Genomic DNA, 17363 nt, shown 5'->3' on the forward strand with positions numbered 1-17363 from the left:
CTGAGGAGGTTGTGAAGGCTAGGACTATAACAATGTTTAAAAGGGGACTGGATAAATTCATGGTGGCTAAGTCCATAAATGGCTGTTAGCCAGGCTGGGTAAGGAATGGTGTCCCTAGCCTCTGTTCGGCAGAGGATGGAGATGAATGGCAGGAGAGAGATCACTTGATCATTGCCTGTTAGGTTCACTCCCTCTGGGGCACCTGGCGTTGGCCGCTGTTGGTAGACAGATACTGGGCTAGATGGACCTTTGGTCTGACCTGGTACGGCCTTTCTTATGTTCTTATGTTCTTGTGCTAGACTAGCTCATTGGAATGATGTCACAGTTTCGTTAGCCGTTCAGCCTTAAGGGTCATCTTAGACACAAAAAAGAAGCTTGAACAAACGACCAGGGAGGAGTATAAAAGTATTGCTCAGGCATGCAGGAGTGAAATCAGGAAGGCCAAATCACACTTGGAGTTGCAGCTAGCCGGAGATGTTAGGAGTAACAAGAAGGGTTTCTTTAGGTATGTTAGCAACAGGAAGAAAGTCAAGGAAAGTGTGGGCCCCTTGCTGAATGAGGGAGGGAACCTAGTGACAGAGGATGTGGAGAAAGCTAGTGTACTCAATGCTTTTTTTGCCTCGGTCTGCACAGACAAGCTCAGCTCCCAGGCAGCTGCACTGGGCAGCACGGTGTGGGGAGGAGGTGAGCAGCCCCCCGTGGAGAAAGAACGGGTTCGGGGCTATTTAGGAAAGCGGGACGAGCCCACGTCCGTGGGGCCGGATGCGCTGCAGCCGAGGGTGCTGGGGGAGTTGGCGGATGCGAGTGCGGAGCCGTTGGCCATGATCTCTGAGCGGGGCAGGTCCCGGCTGCCTGGGGCAAGGCCCAGGTGGGGCCCAGCTTTAGAAAGGGGCAGGAGGAGGCGGGGGGAGCGACCGGCCGCTCAGCCTCACCTCCGCCCCGGCAGCTCCTGGAGCCGGGCCCAGGGGATCAGGGCTGGAGCTCTGGGCCCGAGGAGGGTGAGGAGGAGCCGGCAGCCGGGACCCGCCCGGGGCAGGTCGGGCCGGACCGAAGCCGAGACCCGGCTCCGGGGGGGGGGGAGCGGGGGAGGTGAGAGATGCTGAGGAGATCCCGGGGGGGGGGGCGGGGGAGGTGAGAGATGCTGAGGAGATCCCGGGGGGGGGAGCGGGGGGAGGTGAGAGATGCTGAGGAGATCCCGGGGGGGGGAGCGGGGGGAGGTGAGAGATGCTGAGGAGATCCCGGGGGGGCGTGGGGGGGCGCGGGTGAGGTGAGAGATGCTGAGGAGATCGCGGGGGGGGGAGCGGGGGAGGTGAGAGATGCTGAGGAGATCCCGGGGGGGCGAGCGGGGGGAGGTGAGAGATGCTGAGGAGATCCCGGGGGGGGGAGCGGGGGGAGGTGAGAGATGCTGAGGAGATCCCGGGGGGGCGGGGGGTTGTGAGAGATGCTGAGGAGATCCCGGGGGGGGGAGCGGGGGAGGTGAGAGATGCTGAGGAGATCCCGGGGGGGGGAGCGGGGGAGGTGAGAGATGCTGAGGAGATCCCGGGGGCGGGGGGAGCGGGGAGGTGAGAGATGCTGAGGAGATCCCGGGGGGGGGGGAGCAGGGGAGGTGAGAGATGCTGAGGAGATCCCGGGGGGGGGGGAGCGAGGGAGGTGAGAAATGCTGAGGAGAACCCGGGGGGAGGGGGGGTGAGCGGGGGAAGGTGAGAGATGCTGAGGAGATCCGGGTGGGGGAGCGGGGGGGGAGCGGGGGAGGTGAGAGATGCCGAGGAGATCCCGGGGGGGGGAGGTGAGAGATGCTGAGGAGATCCCGGGGGGGGGGAGCGAGGGAGGTGAGAGATGCTGAGGAGAACCCGGGGGGCGGGGGGGAGCGGGGGAAGGTGAGAGATGCAGAGGAGATCCGGGTGGGGGAGCGGGGGGGGAGCGGGGGAGGTGAGAGATGCTGAGGAGATCCCGGGGGGGGGGGGAGCGGGGGAGGTGATAGATGCTGCGGAGAACCCGGGGGGGGGGCCCGGGGGAGGGGAGAGATGCTGAGGAGATCCCGGGGGGGCGGGGGGGGTGCGGGGGAGGTGAGAGATGCTGAGGCGAACCCGGGGGGGCGGGGGGGGAGCGGGGGAAGGTGAGAGATGCTGAGGAGATCCCGGGGGGGGGAGCGGGGGAAGGTGAGAGATGCTGAGGAGATCCCGGGGGGGGGGGGAGCGGGGGAGGTGAGAGATGCTGAGGAGATCCCGGGGGGGGGGGGCGGGGGAGGTGAGAGATGCTGAGGAGAACCCGGGGGGGGAGCGGGGGAGGTGAGAGATGCTGAGGAGATCCCGGGGGGGCGCGGGGGAGGTGAGAGATGCTGAGGAGATCCCGGGGGGGGAGCGGGGGATGTGAGAGATGCTGAGGAGATCCCGGGGGGGGGGGAGCGGGGGAGGTGAGAGATGCTGAGGAGATCCCGGGGGGGGGAGCGGGGGGGGAGCGGGGGAGGTGAGAGATGCTGAGGAGATCCCGGGGGGGGGAGCGGGGGAGGTGAGAGATGCTGAGGAGATCCCGGGGGGGGGAGCGGGGGAGGTGAGAGATGCTGAGGAGATCCCGGGGGGGGGGAGCGGGGGAGGTGAGAGATGCTGAGGAGATCCCGGGGGGGGGAGCGGGGGGGGAGCGGGGGAGGTGAGAGATGCAGAGGAGATCCCGGGGGGGGGAGCGGGGGGGGAGCGGGGGAGGGGAGAGATGCCGAGGAGATACCGGGGGGGGGAGCGGGGGAGGTGAGAGATGCTGAGGAGATCCCAGGGGGGGGAGCGGGGGAGGTGAGAGATGCTGAGGAGATCCCGGGGGGGCGGGGGGGGAGCGGGGGAGGTGAGAGATGCTGAGGAGATCCCGGGGGGGGGAGCGGGGGAGGTGAGAGATGCTGAGGAGATCCCGGGGGGGGGAGCGGGGGAGGTGAGAGATGCTGAGGAGATCCGGGGGGGGGGTGGGGAGCGGGGGCCGCGCTGTTCCCGCCGGCAGCGAAGGGCCTGACGCGGCTCCCGCCGGCTCTGGCCGGGGCCGAGCTCCGGGGCCCGGGCTGCGCGAGGGGCCGGTCAGGCGCACGCGCAGCCGGTCGGGCTCAGCGGCTCCGGGCCGGGCCCCGCACGTTGCCAGGTGACCGGAGCCGGGGTCAGAGGTCGATACGCGGGGGGGGGGGCAGGACCCAGAGGGACCCGTACGAATCCCGGCTCCGGGCGGGCGGCGGGAGGGAGAGACCGGCTCGTGCGCGGGGGGAGGGGCGGGGTCAGAGGCGCAGGGGAAAGCGGCCCGGCTCCGCTGGAGCTACAGTGAGTGAGACAGGGCGGGCTCTGAGGCGCTCTCGCTACCCCATTGGCGGATGAGGACAAGGGGCGGGCTCTGAGGCGCTCTCGCTACCCCATTGGCGGATGAGGACAAGGGGCGGGCTCTGAGGGCGCTGTCGCTACCGCATTGGCGGATGAGGAAATGGGGCGGGTACTGAGGGCGCTCTCGCTACCCCATTGGCGGATGAGGAAATAGGGCGGGCTCTGAGGGCGCTCTCGCTACCCCATTGGCGGATGAGGGAAAGGGGCGGGAACTGAGGGCGCTCTCGCTACCCCATTGGCGGATGAGGAAATGGGGCGGGTACTGAGGGCGCTCTCGCTACCCCATTGGTGGATGAGGAAATGGGGCGGGCTCTGAGGGCGCTCTCGCTACCCCATTGGCGGATGACGGGAAGGACGGGCTCTGATTGGCGGAGAGGCCGGTTTCCGGTTCCGGTGGTTCTCTCGCGGCCCCGTTGCGCGGGGAGGCAGCAGCAGGATGGTGAGCGGCCTGCGGGGCCCATCCGAGCCCATCCCCCCCGCGGCTGGGCGGGTCAGGCCCCGGGCCCGGCGGGGCTAAGGCTCGGCCCGGGGGGCTGGAGACTGGGGGGCGCGGCGGGCCCGGGCGGTTGGCTGGAGGGGGCCGGGGGGGTGTCGATGGGGGGGCCGGGGAGGGGGGATTGGCTTGGGGCGGGGGGGCTGGTGGAGTGAGGGGCCTGGCCCGGGGCAGGGTGTCGGGGGGACCGGCTTGGGCCGGCGGGGTGGGGTGGGGGGGGAGGGGGAGGTTGGCGCCGGGGGGGGGGAGGTTGGCGCGGAGGGCCGCCCCGCCCCGCGGCTCTGACGCTCCCTCTCGCAGGTGCTGCTGCACGTGCTGTTCGAACACGCGGCCGGCTACGCGCTCTTCGCCGTGCGGGAGGTGGAGGAGATCAGCCTGCTGCTGCCCCAGGTGCGGAGCCGCGCTCGCCCGCCCGCCCGCCTGCCGCCGCCACGTGGGTGGCCCGGCCCCAGGCCGCGCCCCTCTGCCGCGGGGAATCGGGGGTTATTCTCCTCCTGCTGCCCCGGCTCCGTCACCTTAGACCCTGGGGTGCTGGAGCCACTCGTGGGTTCCCCCTGGAGCAGGGCCAGTGGGTGCCCACGTGCCTGGCGGGGCCCAGCTCTCAGCTGGATGGGCCCCGGGAGGTTTCGGGGTCTCCTTGGGGAGCCCCGTCCTAGGCTTGTCACTGCGTATGGGGAACACGTGCTCCCTGAGCTGACCTTGGTGCCTGGCCCAACGGGGGCTTCCCCCATCTGTCCCTGGCCTCCCCAGGGGTGGGTGGGGGGAGGGAAAGCAGCCGAGGTGGGTCCTGGCAGGGGGGCCGAGATGCGTAAGCCCAGGTGCATGGAGGGGGGCTGCTGGGAGTGGGATTGTCCCATGGCGGTAGGACCCGGAGGTCGCTCTGGGCTGCGTGGGGGCCCAGCCAATGGGGCTGAGCCTCTGTTCTGTGAGGCAGGCTCCTGGCGAGTGCAGTGATGAACACCAGAGATCTGTCAATCCACTGAAAGCAGTGATGTCACGCTGTGTCTGAGCACTCGGGGGCCCTGCCAGCGTGGGAGGTATTTGCAGCTACGCTGCTCCCAGGGTGCTTGTGATTGGAGCTGGGGCTGGGTTACAGCCAGGTCCCAGCATGCAGTGTCCCCGAGGGATCTTACAGAGAAGCCGTGTGTGTTGGGGCTGCAGCCTGTGCTTTAGCCGCGTTACTCACGGGAGCTTTGTGCTCAGTCAGTATATGTGCTGCTGGGCCCCTTGCTGGCCCCCCTGCGGGGTTGGGGTCCCAGGCTGCCCTGTGTGATACTCACCTGCTGCCCTGTGGCCCCTTCCAGGTGGAGGAGAGCATCCTGAACATCGGCAAGTTCCACAGCATCGTCAGACTGGTGGCCTTCTCCCCGTTCAAATCTGCCCAGAGTGCCTTGGAGAATGTCAATGCCATCTCGGAAGGTGAGGCTGGGCTCGCGGCTGCTGCCCTTTGGGCTGGCAACAGCCTCGGAGACTTGCTGCCCTGTAGCTGCACAGCCCATTAACATGTACCTTGTGGACTGAGACCAATCAATGGGACACAATCATTCTGGGGTACAAAATATATCGGAAGGACAGAACAGGCCGTGCAGGGGGAGGAGTGGCACTATATGTTAAAGAAAGTGTAGATTCAAATGAAGTAAAAATCTTAAGCGAATCCACAGGTTCCATAGAGTCTCTCTGGATAGAAATTTCATGCTCTAGTAAAAATATAACAGTAGGGATCTATTATCGACCACCTGACCAGGACAGTAATAGTGATGATGAAATGCTAAGGGAAATTAGAGAGGCTATCAAAATTAAGAACCCAATAATAGTGGGGGATTTCAATTATCCCCATATTGACTGGGAACATTTCACTTCAGGACGAAATGCAGAGATAAAATTTCTCGATACTTTAAATGACTGCTTCATGGAGCAGCTGGTACGGGAACCCACAAGGGGAGAGGCGACTCTAGATTTAATCCTGAGTGGAGCGCAGGACCTGGTCCAAGAGGTAACTATAGCAGGACCGCTTGGAAATAGTGACCATAATACAATAGCATTCAACATCCCTGTGGTGGGAAGAACATCTCAACTGCCCAACACTGTGGCCTTTAATTTCAAAAGGGGGAACTATACAAAAATGAGGGGGTTAGTTAGACAAAAGTTAAAAGGTACAGTGACTAAAGTGAAATCCCTGCAAGTTGCGTGGGCCCTTTTTAAAGACACCATAATAGAGGCCCAACTTCAATGTATACCCCAAATTAAGAAAAACAGTAAAAGAACTAAAAAAGAGCCACCGTGGCTTAACAACCATGTAAAAGAAGCAGTGAGAGATAAAAAGACTTCCTTTAAAAAGTGGAAGTCAATTCCCAGTGAGGCAAATAGAAAGGAGCACAAACACTGCCAACTTAAGTGCAAGAGTGTAATAAGAAAAGCCAAAGAGGAGTTTGAAGAACGGCTAGCCATAAACTCCAAAGGTAATAACAAAATGTTTTTTAAGTACATCAGAAGCAGGAAGCCTGCTAAACAACCAGTGGGGCCCCTTGACGATGAAAATACAAAAGGAGCGCTTAAAGATGATAAAGTCATTGCGGAGAAACTAAATGGATTCTTTGCTTCAGTCTTCACGGCTGAGGATGTTAGGGAGATTCCCAGACCTGAGCTGGCTTTTGTAGGTGACAAATCTGAGGAACTGTCACAGATTGAAGTGTCACTAGAGGAGGTTTTGGAATTAATTGATAAACTCAACATTAACAAGTCACCGGGACCAGATGGCATTCACCCAAGAGTTCTGAAAGAACTCAAATGTGAAGTTGCGGAACTATTAACCAAGGTTTGTAACCTGTCCTTTAAATCGGCTTCGGTACCCAATGACTGGAAGTTAGCTAATGTAACGCCAATATTTAAAAAGGGCTCTAGGGGTGATCCTGGCAATTACAGACCGGTAAGTCTAACGTCGGTACCGGGCAAATTAGTTGAAACAATAGTAAAGAATAAAATTGTCAGACACATAGAAAAACATAAACTCTTGAGCAATAGTCAACATGGTTTCTGTAAAGGGAAATCGTGTCTTACTAATCTATTAGAGTTCTTTGAAGGGGTCAACAAACATGTGGACAAGGGGGATCCGGTGGACATAGTGTACTTAGATTTCCAGAAAGCCTTTGACAAGGTCCCTCACCAAAGGCTCTTACGTAAATTAAGCTGTCATGGGATAAAAGGAAAGGTCCTTTCATGGATTGAGAACTGGTTAAAGGACAGGGAACAAAGGGTAGGAATTAATGGTAAATTCTCAGAATGGAGAGGGGTAACTAGTGGTGTTCCCCAAGGCTCAGTCCTAGGACCAATCCTATTCAATTTATTCATAAATGATCTGGAGAAAGGGGTAAACAGTGAGGTGGCAAAGTTTGCAGATGACACTAAACTACTCAAGATAGTTAAGACCAAAGCAGATTGTGAAGAACTTCAAAAAGATCTCACAAAACTAAGTGATTGGGCAACAAAATGGCAAATGAAATTTAATGTGGATAAATGTAAAGTAATGCACATTGGAAAAAATAACCCCAACTATACATACAACATGATGGGGGCTAATTTAGCTACAACGAGTCAGGAAAAAGATCTTGGAGTTATCGTGGATAGTTCTCTGAAGATGTCCACGCAGTGTGCAGAGGCGGTCAAAAAAGCAAACAGGATGTTAGGAATCATTAAAAAGGGGATAGAGAATAAGACTGAGAATATATTATTGCCCTTATATAAATCCATGGTATGCCCACATCTCGAATACTGTGTACAGATGTGGTCTCCTCACCTCAAAAAATATATTCTAGCACTAGAAAAGGTTCAGAAAAGAGCAACTAAAATGATTAGGGGTTTAGAGAGGGTCCCATATGAGGAAAGATTAAAGAGGCTAGGACTCTTCAGTTTGGAAAAGAGGAGACTAAGGGGGGACATGATAGAGGTATATAAAATCATGAGTGATGTTGAGAAAGTGGATAAGGAAAAGTTATTTACTTATTCCCATAATACAAGAACTAGGGGTCACCAAATGAAATTAATAGGCAGCAGGTTTAAAACAAATAAAAGGAAGTTCTTCTTCACGCAGCGCACAGTCAACTTGTGGAACTCCTTACCTGAGGAGGTTGTGAAGGCTAGGACTATAACAATGTTTAAAAGGGGACTGGATAAATTCATGGTGGCTAAGTCCATAAATGGCTATTAGCCAGGATGGGTAAGAATGGTGTCCCTAGCCTCTGTTCGTCAGAGGATGGAGATGGATGGCAGGAGAGAGATCACTTGATCATTGCCTGTTAGGTTCACTCCCTCAGGGGCATCTGGCATTGGCCACTGTCGGTAGACAGATACTGGGCTAGATGGACCTTTGGTCTGACCCGGTACGGCCTTTCTTATGTTCTTATCTCCCTCTTCCCGGGGCAGGGATTCTCCATGAGGACCTCAGGCTGCTCCTGGAGACCAACCTGCCAGCCAAGAAGAAGAAAACGTTGCTGGGAGTCAGCGATGCCAAGATTGGGGCTGCCGTCCAGGAGGAGCTGGGCTACCAGTGCCAGACTGGAGGGGTCGTGGCAGAGATCACGCGAGGTGAGAGGAGACGGGGGCTTTAGTAAGGCCTGGAGATGTCAGCCGGCCCCCTGGGGGTGATACGCCTGGGTCTGTCCCCCAGTGTCCTGTTTGCGTTGGAGGGGAGGTGATGGGATATTAAGGGGACCCCAATGCTCACACCTTGGCTCGTCCCGGGGGCGGGCGGGCGGGGGCTCGGTGCTCACTCCAGGCTGCCCTCGCTCCGTGGCTTGTCCTGGGGGCGGGCGGGGGCTCAGTGCTCACTCCAGGCTGCTCTCGCTCCGTGGCTTGTCCCGGGGGCGGGCGGGGGCTCGGTGCTCACTCCAGGCTGCCCTCGCTCCGTGGCTTGTCCCAGGGGCGGGTGGGGGCTTGGTGCTCACTCCAGGCTGCTCTCGCTCCGTGGGGCGGGCGGTGGCTCGGTGCTCACTCCAGGCTGCTCTCGCTCCGTGGCTCGTCCCGGGGGCGGGCGGGCAGGGGCTCGGTGCTCACTCCAGGCTGCTCTCGCTCCGTGGCTCGTCCCGGGGGCGGGCGGGCAGGGGCTCGGTGCTCACTCCAGGCTGCTCTCGCTCCGTGGCTTGTCCCAGGGGCGGGCGGGGGCTCGGTGCTCACTCCAGGCTGCTCTCGCTCCGTGGCTTGTCCCAGGGGCGGGCGGGGGCTCGGTGCTCACTCCGGGCTGCTCTCGCTCGGTGGCTGGCCCGGGGGGCGGGCGGGCAGGGGCTCGGTGTTCACTCCAGGCTGCTCTCGCTCCGTGGCTCGTCCCGGGGGCGGGCGGGGGCTCGGTGCTCACTCCAGGCTGCTCTCGCTCCGTGGCTAGTCCCAGAGGCGGGCGGGGGCTCGGTGCTCACTCCAGGCTGCCCTCGCTCCGTGGCTCGTCCCGGGGGCAGGCGGGCAGGGGCTCGGTGCTCACTCCAGGCTGCCCTCGCTCCGTGGCTCGTCCCGGGGGCGGGCGGGGGCTCGGTGCTCACTCCAGGCTGCCCTCGCTCCGTGGCTCGTCCCTGGGGCGGGCAGGGGCTCGGTGCTCACCAGATGTTCTGTGCCTGCAGGGATCCGCCTGCACTTCCACACCCTGGTGAAGGGTCTCACTGCCCAGTCGGCCTCCAAGGCGCAGCTGGGCCTGGGGCACAGCTACTCACGTGCCAAAGTGAAATTCAACGTCAACAGAGTTGACAACATGATCATCCAGTCCATCAGCCTGCTGGACCAGCTGGACAAGGACATCAACACCTTCTCCATGCGCGTCAGGTGAGGGCTCTCTGAGCCGCGGGGTCGGGGGTAGCGCTGTGTGCAGAGAACACTTCTGCCCTGAACGGCATGGGGGGTTAGTGTGGAGCCCGGGCGTCGTCTCCTCCCCGTGCTTACCGCAGGCAGCGCGACGCCCACCGCTGACTGCATAGAAAGGGGAGGAAGAGCATCTGCCCTGCGTACACCCCAGCCAGCGAGCCTGTGACCTGGGCTGTCTTGTTAGCAGGGAGACACTGCTGCGGGGGAGGAGACGGCAGGTCCATCATCTCCCCTCCCTGACTGCTCCCCTCTGGCCTCCTGCAGAGAGTGGTACGGGTATCACTTCCCAGAGCTTGTCAAGATTGTGAGTGACAACTACACCTACTGCCGCCTGGCCAAGTGCATCGGGAACCGCAAGGAGCTGAGCGAGGAGAGGCTGGAGGCGCTGGAGGAGATTGTGATGGACAGCGCCAAGGCCCAGGCTATTCTGGATGCCTCTCGGTCATCCATGGGTTAGCAGCACTTCTAAAATTATCCTGAGGGCTGGAGGGTGGGTCTCCAGTGCTGGCACCGGGGTCCCTGCACTGGGGTCTGAGGGCTCATGGGGTATATGTGTGTGTTGGGCGGGTGGGGACAGATCTCTAGTGCTGGCACTGGGTCTGAGGGCTCATGGGATGTGTGTGTGTGGGGGCGGGGGGGACGACAGATCAGTAGTGCTGGCACTGGGTCTCTGCACCGGGGTCTGAGGGCTCATGGGGTATATGTGTGTGTGTGTGGGGGGGGGAGGGACAGATCAGTAGTGCTGGCACTGGGGTCTCTGCACCGGGGTCTGAGGGCTCATGGGATGTGGGTGAGGCACAGATCAGTAGTGCTGGCACTGGGGTCTCTGCACCGGGGTCTGAGGGCTCATGGGATATATGTGTGGGTGTGGGGGAGGTCTCTAGTGCTGGCACTGGGGTCTGAGGGCTCATGGGATGTGGGTGACGGGGGGGAGGGACAGATCAGTAGTGCTGGCACTGGGGTCTCTGCACGGGGTCTGAGGGCTCATGGGATGTGTGTGTGGGGGAGGGACAGATCAGTAGTGCTGGCACTGGGGTCTGAGGGCTCAGTATGTTGCACGTGGCTCGCAGTGTGTGTGGGTGGGGGGCAGAGCTGCTCTGGGCTCCCCATATCATCTGATCTGTTCCTTCTTGATTAGGAAATCCATTGGCCAGAGGCTGATGGGGAGGGGCGGGGGCTCAGGGGAGGAATTCTCTCCCCACCCCCATTGGCTAGTACTGGCTGCGGTTGGCGGGGAGGCTCAGGACTCTGACCGGCTGCTTCTCTTGGGGGTGGCGGTTCCTAGGTTGCAGCGCCCCCCGGGGGTCGCCCTGGCCCAGTGTCGTGCGCTGACATCTGCTCTCTGCAGGGATGGATATCTCCCCCATTGACCTCATCAACATCGAGAGCTTCTCCAGCCGGGTGATCTCGCTGTCCGAGTACCGCAAGGGCCTGCAGGAGTATCTGCGCTCCAAGATGGGCCAGGTGGCGCCCAGTCTCTCCGCCCTCATCGGAGAAGTGGTGAGTGGCCAGGGGCAGGGGTGGTCTGTGCTCCCCCAGGCCACAGAAATGATGTTCTAGTGTGAATCTGTCAATCCACTGAGCTCTGTGCTGAGACGCGGTCACTGCTGATCCGTGCCCTGGGGAGCCTGCCCATACTGGCCCCCAAGCTGTGCCCAGGTGGCACCGAATGCAGCATTGCATGCTGGGGCCTGTAGTCCCCTCGGCTCTCACCACCCTGCTTGTCTCCTTGGCGTCTCTGCAGGTGGGCGCCCGCCTGATCTCCCACGCCGGCAGCCTGACGAACCTGGCCAAGTACCCGGCCTCAACGGTGCAGATCCTGGGGGCGGAGAAGGCCCTCTTCAGGTACAGCTGCAAGGTGGTCGTGGTGATGGCAGGCTCCTGGGCCGCTGGGCTTGACACGTTGGCCAGACATGGCTGCATGCGTCAGTGATAAACCAGCCCCAGTCTCTGAGCGACCACCGAGGCTTTTCTTTCGCTCTTGCTGAACGGTTGGGTCCTGGTGCTGGGTCTGTCAAGGGAACCCATGCGGCAGGTTAGCTATTCTGATCACTGGGTGGGGGGAGTGATGGACAGAGTCTGAGAGAGACTAGTGCCAGCCATGCAGGGCTGGCGGGGAGGTGACCAGCACCTGGCCTGGATTTCAGGCCTGGCTGTCACATGTATCTGACTCCTGGGAAGGAGACGGGGCCAGGCAGCTTCTGCTGCAGCTGGGATGTTGGGTACTGGTGGACCACGGCTCCCCCAGGCTCCATAGTCAGTGCTGCTCCAGGGTGACTGCCAGCTGCCTTCTGGTCACAGGGAAAGCTGCTCTCGTTGTTCCTGTCATCTGCCAGGCTGTGTGAGGAGTGCGACGCCTTCTGGCTCTCAGCGTCTGGCAGAGCTAGTGCCTTAGCTGCAGTTCTGCTGCTTTCTGGGGGTGCAGGAAGGAGCAGAGCTGGGTGGTTTGGGGGGGGGGTGGCGGCCGTCAGACCCACAGTACGGCTGCAGCCACCTAGGTGTGTTCACCCCCCAGAGCACTGGGCTGCTGCATTGTACCAGGCCAAGCAGGTTGGATTGGGTTGGCAGTGTCTGGCCAGAGGCCGCTCGCCAGGCCCAGCAGGATCAGGGCTCCAGAGCAACCTTCATTCCCATACTTGTTCCAGGGCCTTGAAGACTCGTGGCAACACCCCGAAGTACGGGCTGATATTCCACTCCACCTTCATCGGGCGAGCAGCTACCCGCAACAAGGGGCGCATCTCCCGCTACCTGGCCAACAAGTGCACCATCGCCTCCAGGATAGACTGCTTCTCAGGTGCCGCTTTCACCCGAGCCCCTGCCGAGCCCGGCTGGGGGAGGGTCCTGCCTGGGCGCTGTCCCTCCAGTGGCACGAGACACTGAGCTGGAGGCCAGTGGAGTGTCAGTCACACAAATCCCAGCGGCTTCTGCAATGATGGGAATATTTTTCGTCAACAGCATTTCACGTGGTGAATGGTGACACCTGTTTTCTGAGCAAAGCCGGCTCTGGGGCTGGGAAACGGGGGGCTGCCAGCTGGATGGCAGGGATTGATGGGGAGTGGGCAGCTGGCTGTGAATGGGGTGGGTTGGCTTTGCTGTAGCTAGTAGCCTGTCATTCACGCTGCCCCCTCTCTGCAGATGTCCCGACGAGCGTCTTTGGGGACAAGCTCCGGGAGCAGGTTGAGGAGCGCCTGGCCTTCTACGAGACAGGGGAGCCTCCCCGCAAGAATCTGGATGTCATGAAGGAGGCCATGGTGGAGGTGAGGGGGCTGGGAGAGGGCCTGAGGTGCTGCAGGACTCCTGGGTGGGTGCCGGACATGATGTGAAATTTCCTGCCTGACCGACTGCTGGAGGCAAAAACTGATTTAATGAGGCTGATCCGACACCTCGGGAGTGGGGAGCCCGGCCTGCCTGTCACGATGGTCTGTATTGTCAGTGCTGATGGAGCCTCCGTTGTCCCTTTGCCAGGCTACCGAGGTGGCTGCCGAAATCAAAAAGAAAGAGAAGAAAAAGAAGAAGCGGGAGAAGAAGCGGCTGGAAGCCTTGGCAGTGGCAGCAGCTGCTGAGGAAGCCGAGAACTCTGTGCTGGAGACAACCATGGAGGCAGAGGTAAAGAACCAGGAATGCGCCCTAGGGCCTAGGCTGGCTGCAGAGGCCCTCACGCTGCTCTCTGATGGGGAGGCCTGGACCTGGTATTTCCATCACGACTTGTGTGCTCCAGGCAGGTCCTGTCCGAAGTCTCACCCAGCAGAGGGAGAGGAGGTGGCTCGGGTCCACTGCCTGCCTAGGGAGCTTGGAACGATGCAGTTTCCTGGCTTCAATTCTGCCCCTGCGTACAGCAGCAAAAGGCAGAGGCAGGTGGCTCTGGGAATTGCTGAGTGGTGCAGTGGGGCCTGGGCCTCAGTTCCAGAGTGTCTGTCGGCCTGCAGCTCAGACAGATGCTCTGAGCCCCCACGACACCCAAGGCAATGCCTCCGATTGCACAGATCTGGCCTGCAGGCTTTAATCAGTGCAAGGGCTGACCGGTCCAGGGGCGTAACGTGGGAATATAGCTCCTAGGTTAAATATAGCAGCCCGCGTTAAATGCGTTTTGGTCTCTGGCGTTTCCCATGAGTCTGGGCAGTGCAGTGCTGGCCTCAGGCTTCTAGCTCTGCAGGTTTGCAGCTGCCCAGAGCATGAGCCGGGGAAGACAGTTGCTCAAGGCCAGAGGGTTTAATTTCTTGGGTAAAGATTTAAAATAGGGCTGGTTGTGTCCAGTTGCGAGTCCGTCCTTCAGGCTGCCCCACTGAGCCCATGTCGTGGGCAGGACCCCAGCAATGGTGTGCACTGGGAAGCTGGGGATGTCGTCCCCCCCATCATCATAGCTAAGCCCCCCAGCACTGTACGTTTGCCTGTGATAACGGTTGTGTGCTCTCCCTGGGGTGACTGGTCTGGCTCTGCCGCCTCCGCGTGCTAGATTACCCCACGGGGCCCATTACAACCCCTGTCCTAAAAACCTCTGCCTGCAGACTCAGGCTGGCGACACTGTTAATTGGCCTGCCCTATAGGGTTGCAAAGGAAGAGTTTGAGGACAAGGGAGAATGCAGCTGGAGCCCCAGTGAGCTCGCACAGCCTGCTCCTGGGTCCGTGTCCTGCCTCCACAGGGAATGTGCCTGGGGTGCACGTCTCCCTCTAGTGACTGGAGCTCCTGGAGGGCCCAAGTCCTGGCTGCAGGGGATGATGTCCCAGAGCCCAGGCGCTCTGGGGCCGACGCGCTGGGCAGTCCTGTGATTGAATGGCAGATGCAGTGTGGGAGCAGCCACTGGCTGCCAGAGGCAGGGCAGTCAGCACATGGCAGGGAGTGAGGAGAAAGCAAAGGGAACAGTGGGCTGGGACCACCAGACCTTGCTCGGGCTGCCTGATGTGTGGCCGCTATCCTGGGCTGTGTGAAATGGGCTGGTCCTAGTCCTGGCCAGCCTCCTCTCAGCTGCCGCTCTCCATGTTGGGCTGTGGCTCTGAGGGGACTTGCTAGGGGATGTGGCCTAGAAACCCACATGTCCACACAGCAGAGGCATCAGCCAATGCCAGCCTCTGCAGAGCACTGCACTTTAGCCCAGGGAATCCCTGAGCTGCTCCGCAGGGCCCTCCGGCACCAGCAGGGCGTGGGCCTGTTAGCGCTACACCCCAGGGGGTTCACAGGGCCCCTCTAACCCCCCCTCTCTGCTCCAGGAAAACGACACAGAGCCCAAGAAGAAGAAAAAGAAGCGGCACCAGGAGACCTCACTGGACGAGAACGGGCTGGCAGAGCCGCCCTTGCCCAAGAAGCAGAAGAAACTGGCCCAGGAAGAGCCCCCCCAGTCAGACAAGAAGAAGAAGAAGAGAAAGGTCCAGGAGGAGGATTAGCAGGGGCGTTACCAGGCTGTGCCGGGGGACCTGCGCTGCAGCAGCACAGGCTGCCCAGCACCCAGACAGTGGCAGGACACTTACCTTTCCCGGCTCTCTAAACCTGTTGCTTCTTGTCCAGCATTTCAAGGCAGCTGCGTGTCTTAGAATGTACCCAGCCGGAGCAGCCCACGTTACATGCGTTTTGGTCTCTGGCGTCTCCCATGAGTCTGGGCAGAACTTCCAGTGCTGGGCTCGATTCACGGCACGTCGGGCTGTGTCTAGCCACTGGTTTGACGTGGCCGAGACAGTTATTCCTTGGAGCGCGTCTGGCCTGGGACCGTGGAGCCTGCACCTCTGGAGCTGCCTGCGTTGGGCTGTTCCGTTCTCGGGCGGCTGTGGCAGTGTGCGCTCCCACTAGACAGTGCCGCCTCCCCTCTGCACTGCAGCGTCCAGAGGCCAGCTGGACCAGGGACCAGTGCTTGTGTTTCTGTTCAAGCCTTCAGCTCCGTCCTCTGCACAGGGTGTTACTGCGGAAGCAGAGGGAGTGGAACGACCTCCTGGCCCTACCTGTGACTGAAATCAAACTTCCACTAACAATAAATGTCTCGAGCTTTTCAAGCCTCGGTTTGTTTTTAAGAGCAAGACTTCCCTGTGCTGCCGCAGCTCGGCCTGGCCTCTGGCTTCTAGCTCTGCAGGTTTGCAGCTGCCCAGGGCATGAGCCGGGGAAGACAGTTGCTCAAGGCCAGAGGGTTTTAATTTCTTGGGTAAAGATTTAAAATAGGGCTGGTTGTGTCCAGTTGCGAGTCCGTCCTTCAGGCTGCCCCACTGAGCCCATGTCGTGGGCAGGACCCCAGCAATGGTGTGCACTGGGAAGCTGGGGGTGTCGTCCCCCCCATCATCATAGCTAAGCCCCCCAGCACTGTACGTTTGCCTATGATAACGGTTGTGTGCTCTCCCTGGGGTGACTGGTCTGGCTCTGCCGCCTCCCCGTGCTAGATTACCCCACGGGGCCCTTTACAACCCCTGTCCTAAAAACCAAGCAAGGGGGAGAGGATAAAACCTCAGTAGGATTGGAGGGGGGGGGTTCAGAGATGACCAGAAGCTGGAAATGAGCAGTTTGGTTTTGTCTGTTTGTTGACAGCAGAGACACGTCCCTTTGCTTAACTCTTCAATTCTCCTCCCCGTGGCCACAGTGGTGCTCCCTCCCTGAGCCAGGAGGGCAGAGGACGGCCTGCTTTCTCCCTGGCAGGGAGGGTGAGCAGGTGTTAAGGGCTGTTGCACCCAGTTTGAGACAGCACATCCCCAGCCTCAGGGCCAATGAGCAGGCCCGGCCTTCCCGTTTTTCCCCCATTTTCTCCAACATCTGGGTTCTAGCCACTGCTGCCTAGAACGCCCCCCGAAATGGTGGAATTGATCAGAAGTGGCATCCAGCACTGTCTGTGTTAGATGCCATGGAGGTGGGCAGGTTTTCAAACACCTCTATCCCCTGCGATGGCTGGGGTCTCAGTCCCTGGTTGATCGCAGGATGACTATGAGTCGGCAATGTGATGTGGCCGTTAAAAAAGCTAATGTGGTCTTGGGATGCATTAGGCGAGGTATTTCTAGTAGGGATAAGGAGGTGCTAGTCCCGTTATACAAGGCGTTGGTGAGACCTCATTTGGAGTACTGTGTGCAGTTTTGGTCTCCCATGTTTAAGAAGGATGAATTCAAACTGGAACGGGTACAAAGAAGGGCCACTAGAATGATCCGAGGAATGGAAAGCCTGTCGTATGAAAGGAGACTTGAGGAGCTCGGTTTGTTTTCCTTAACCAAAAGAAGGTTGAGAGGAGATATGATTGCTCTCTTTAAATATATCAGAGGGATAAATACCAGGGAGGGAGAGGAATTATTTCAGCTCAGTACTGATGTGGACACGAGAACAAATGGATATAAATTGGCAGTCGGGAAGTTTAGGCTTGAAATTAGACGAAGGTTTCTAACCATCAGGGGAGTGAAATTCTGGAACAGCCTACCGAGGGAAACAGTGGGGGCGAAGGACCTCTCTGGCTTTAAGATTAAGCTTGATAAGTTTATGGAGGGAATGGTTTGATAGGATAACGTGATTTAGTCAATAGGTCAATAACGTGCGACCACTGGTAATTAGTACCGAGGGTCAATGTTGGGATATTGAAAGTCTTTTTCCTGAGTGTCTGGCTGGAGAGTCTTGCCCGCATGCTCGGGGTTCAGCTGATCGCCATATTTGGGGTCGGGAAAGAATTTTCCTCCAGGGTAGATTGGCAGTGGCCGTGGAGGTTTTTCGCCTTCCTCCGCAGCATGGGGCA

At 59.7% G+C, this 17363-nt stretch overlaps 1 protein-coding gene and 3 non-coding genes across 4 annotated transcripts; all 4 read left to right on the forward strand.

Moving 5' to 3' along the window:
• The first annotated feature begins 3655 nt into the window (after window positions 1-3655).
• On the forward strand, window positions 3656-15656 carry LOC123371943 (nucleolar protein 56-like). Its single transcript, XM_045019858.1, has 12 exons — window positions 3656-3786; window positions 4141-4230; window positions 5145-5259; window positions 8260-8421; window positions 9444-9642; window positions 9946-10133; window positions 11030-11181; window positions 11426-11526; window positions 12327-12475; window positions 12817-12938; window positions 13147-13287; window positions 14887-15656. Exons 1-12 carry the CDS (start codon window positions 3784-3786, stop codon window positions 15058-15060), a joined length of 1596 nt encoding a protein of 531 aa, XP_044875793.1. The 5' UTR covers window positions 3656-3783; the 3' UTR covers window positions 15061-15656.
• LOC123372095 lies at window positions 9743-9878 on the forward strand. Its single transcript, XR_006580095.1, has one exon. It is a non-coding gene; the product is annotated as a small nucleolar RNA SNORA51 (small nucleolar RNA).
• On the forward strand, window positions 12606-12676 carry LOC123372091. Its single transcript, XR_006580091.1, has one exon. It is a non-coding gene; the product is annotated as a small nucleolar RNA SNORD56 (small nucleolar RNA).
• Window positions 12991-13059, forward strand: LOC123372089. Its single transcript, XR_006580089.1, has one exon. It is a non-coding gene; the product is annotated as a small nucleolar RNA SNORD57 (small nucleolar RNA).
• Window positions 15657-17363: the final 1707 nt, after the last annotated feature.

This window comes from Mauremys mutica, chromosome 5 (genome assembly GCF_020497125.1).
Source record: "Mauremys mutica isolate MM-2020 ecotype Southern chromosome 5, ASM2049712v1, whole genome shotgun sequence".
Taxonomy (NCBI): domain Eukaryota; kingdom Metazoa; phylum Chordata; order Testudines; family Geoemydidae; genus Mauremys; species Mauremys mutica.

Excerpts from the sequence above, each read along its gene's own strand:
- LOC123371943 (XM_045019858.1), top strand. Across the intron at positions 5,260-8,259 it reads TGTCAATGCCATCTCGGAAG|GGATTCTCCATGAGGACCTC; the intron begins GTGAGGCTGGGC and ends TTCCCGGGGCAG. Across the intron at positions 11,527-12,326 it reads GCGGAGAAGGCCCTCTTCAG|GGCCTTGAAGACTCGTGGCA; the intron begins GTACAGCTGCAA and ends TACTTGTTCCAG.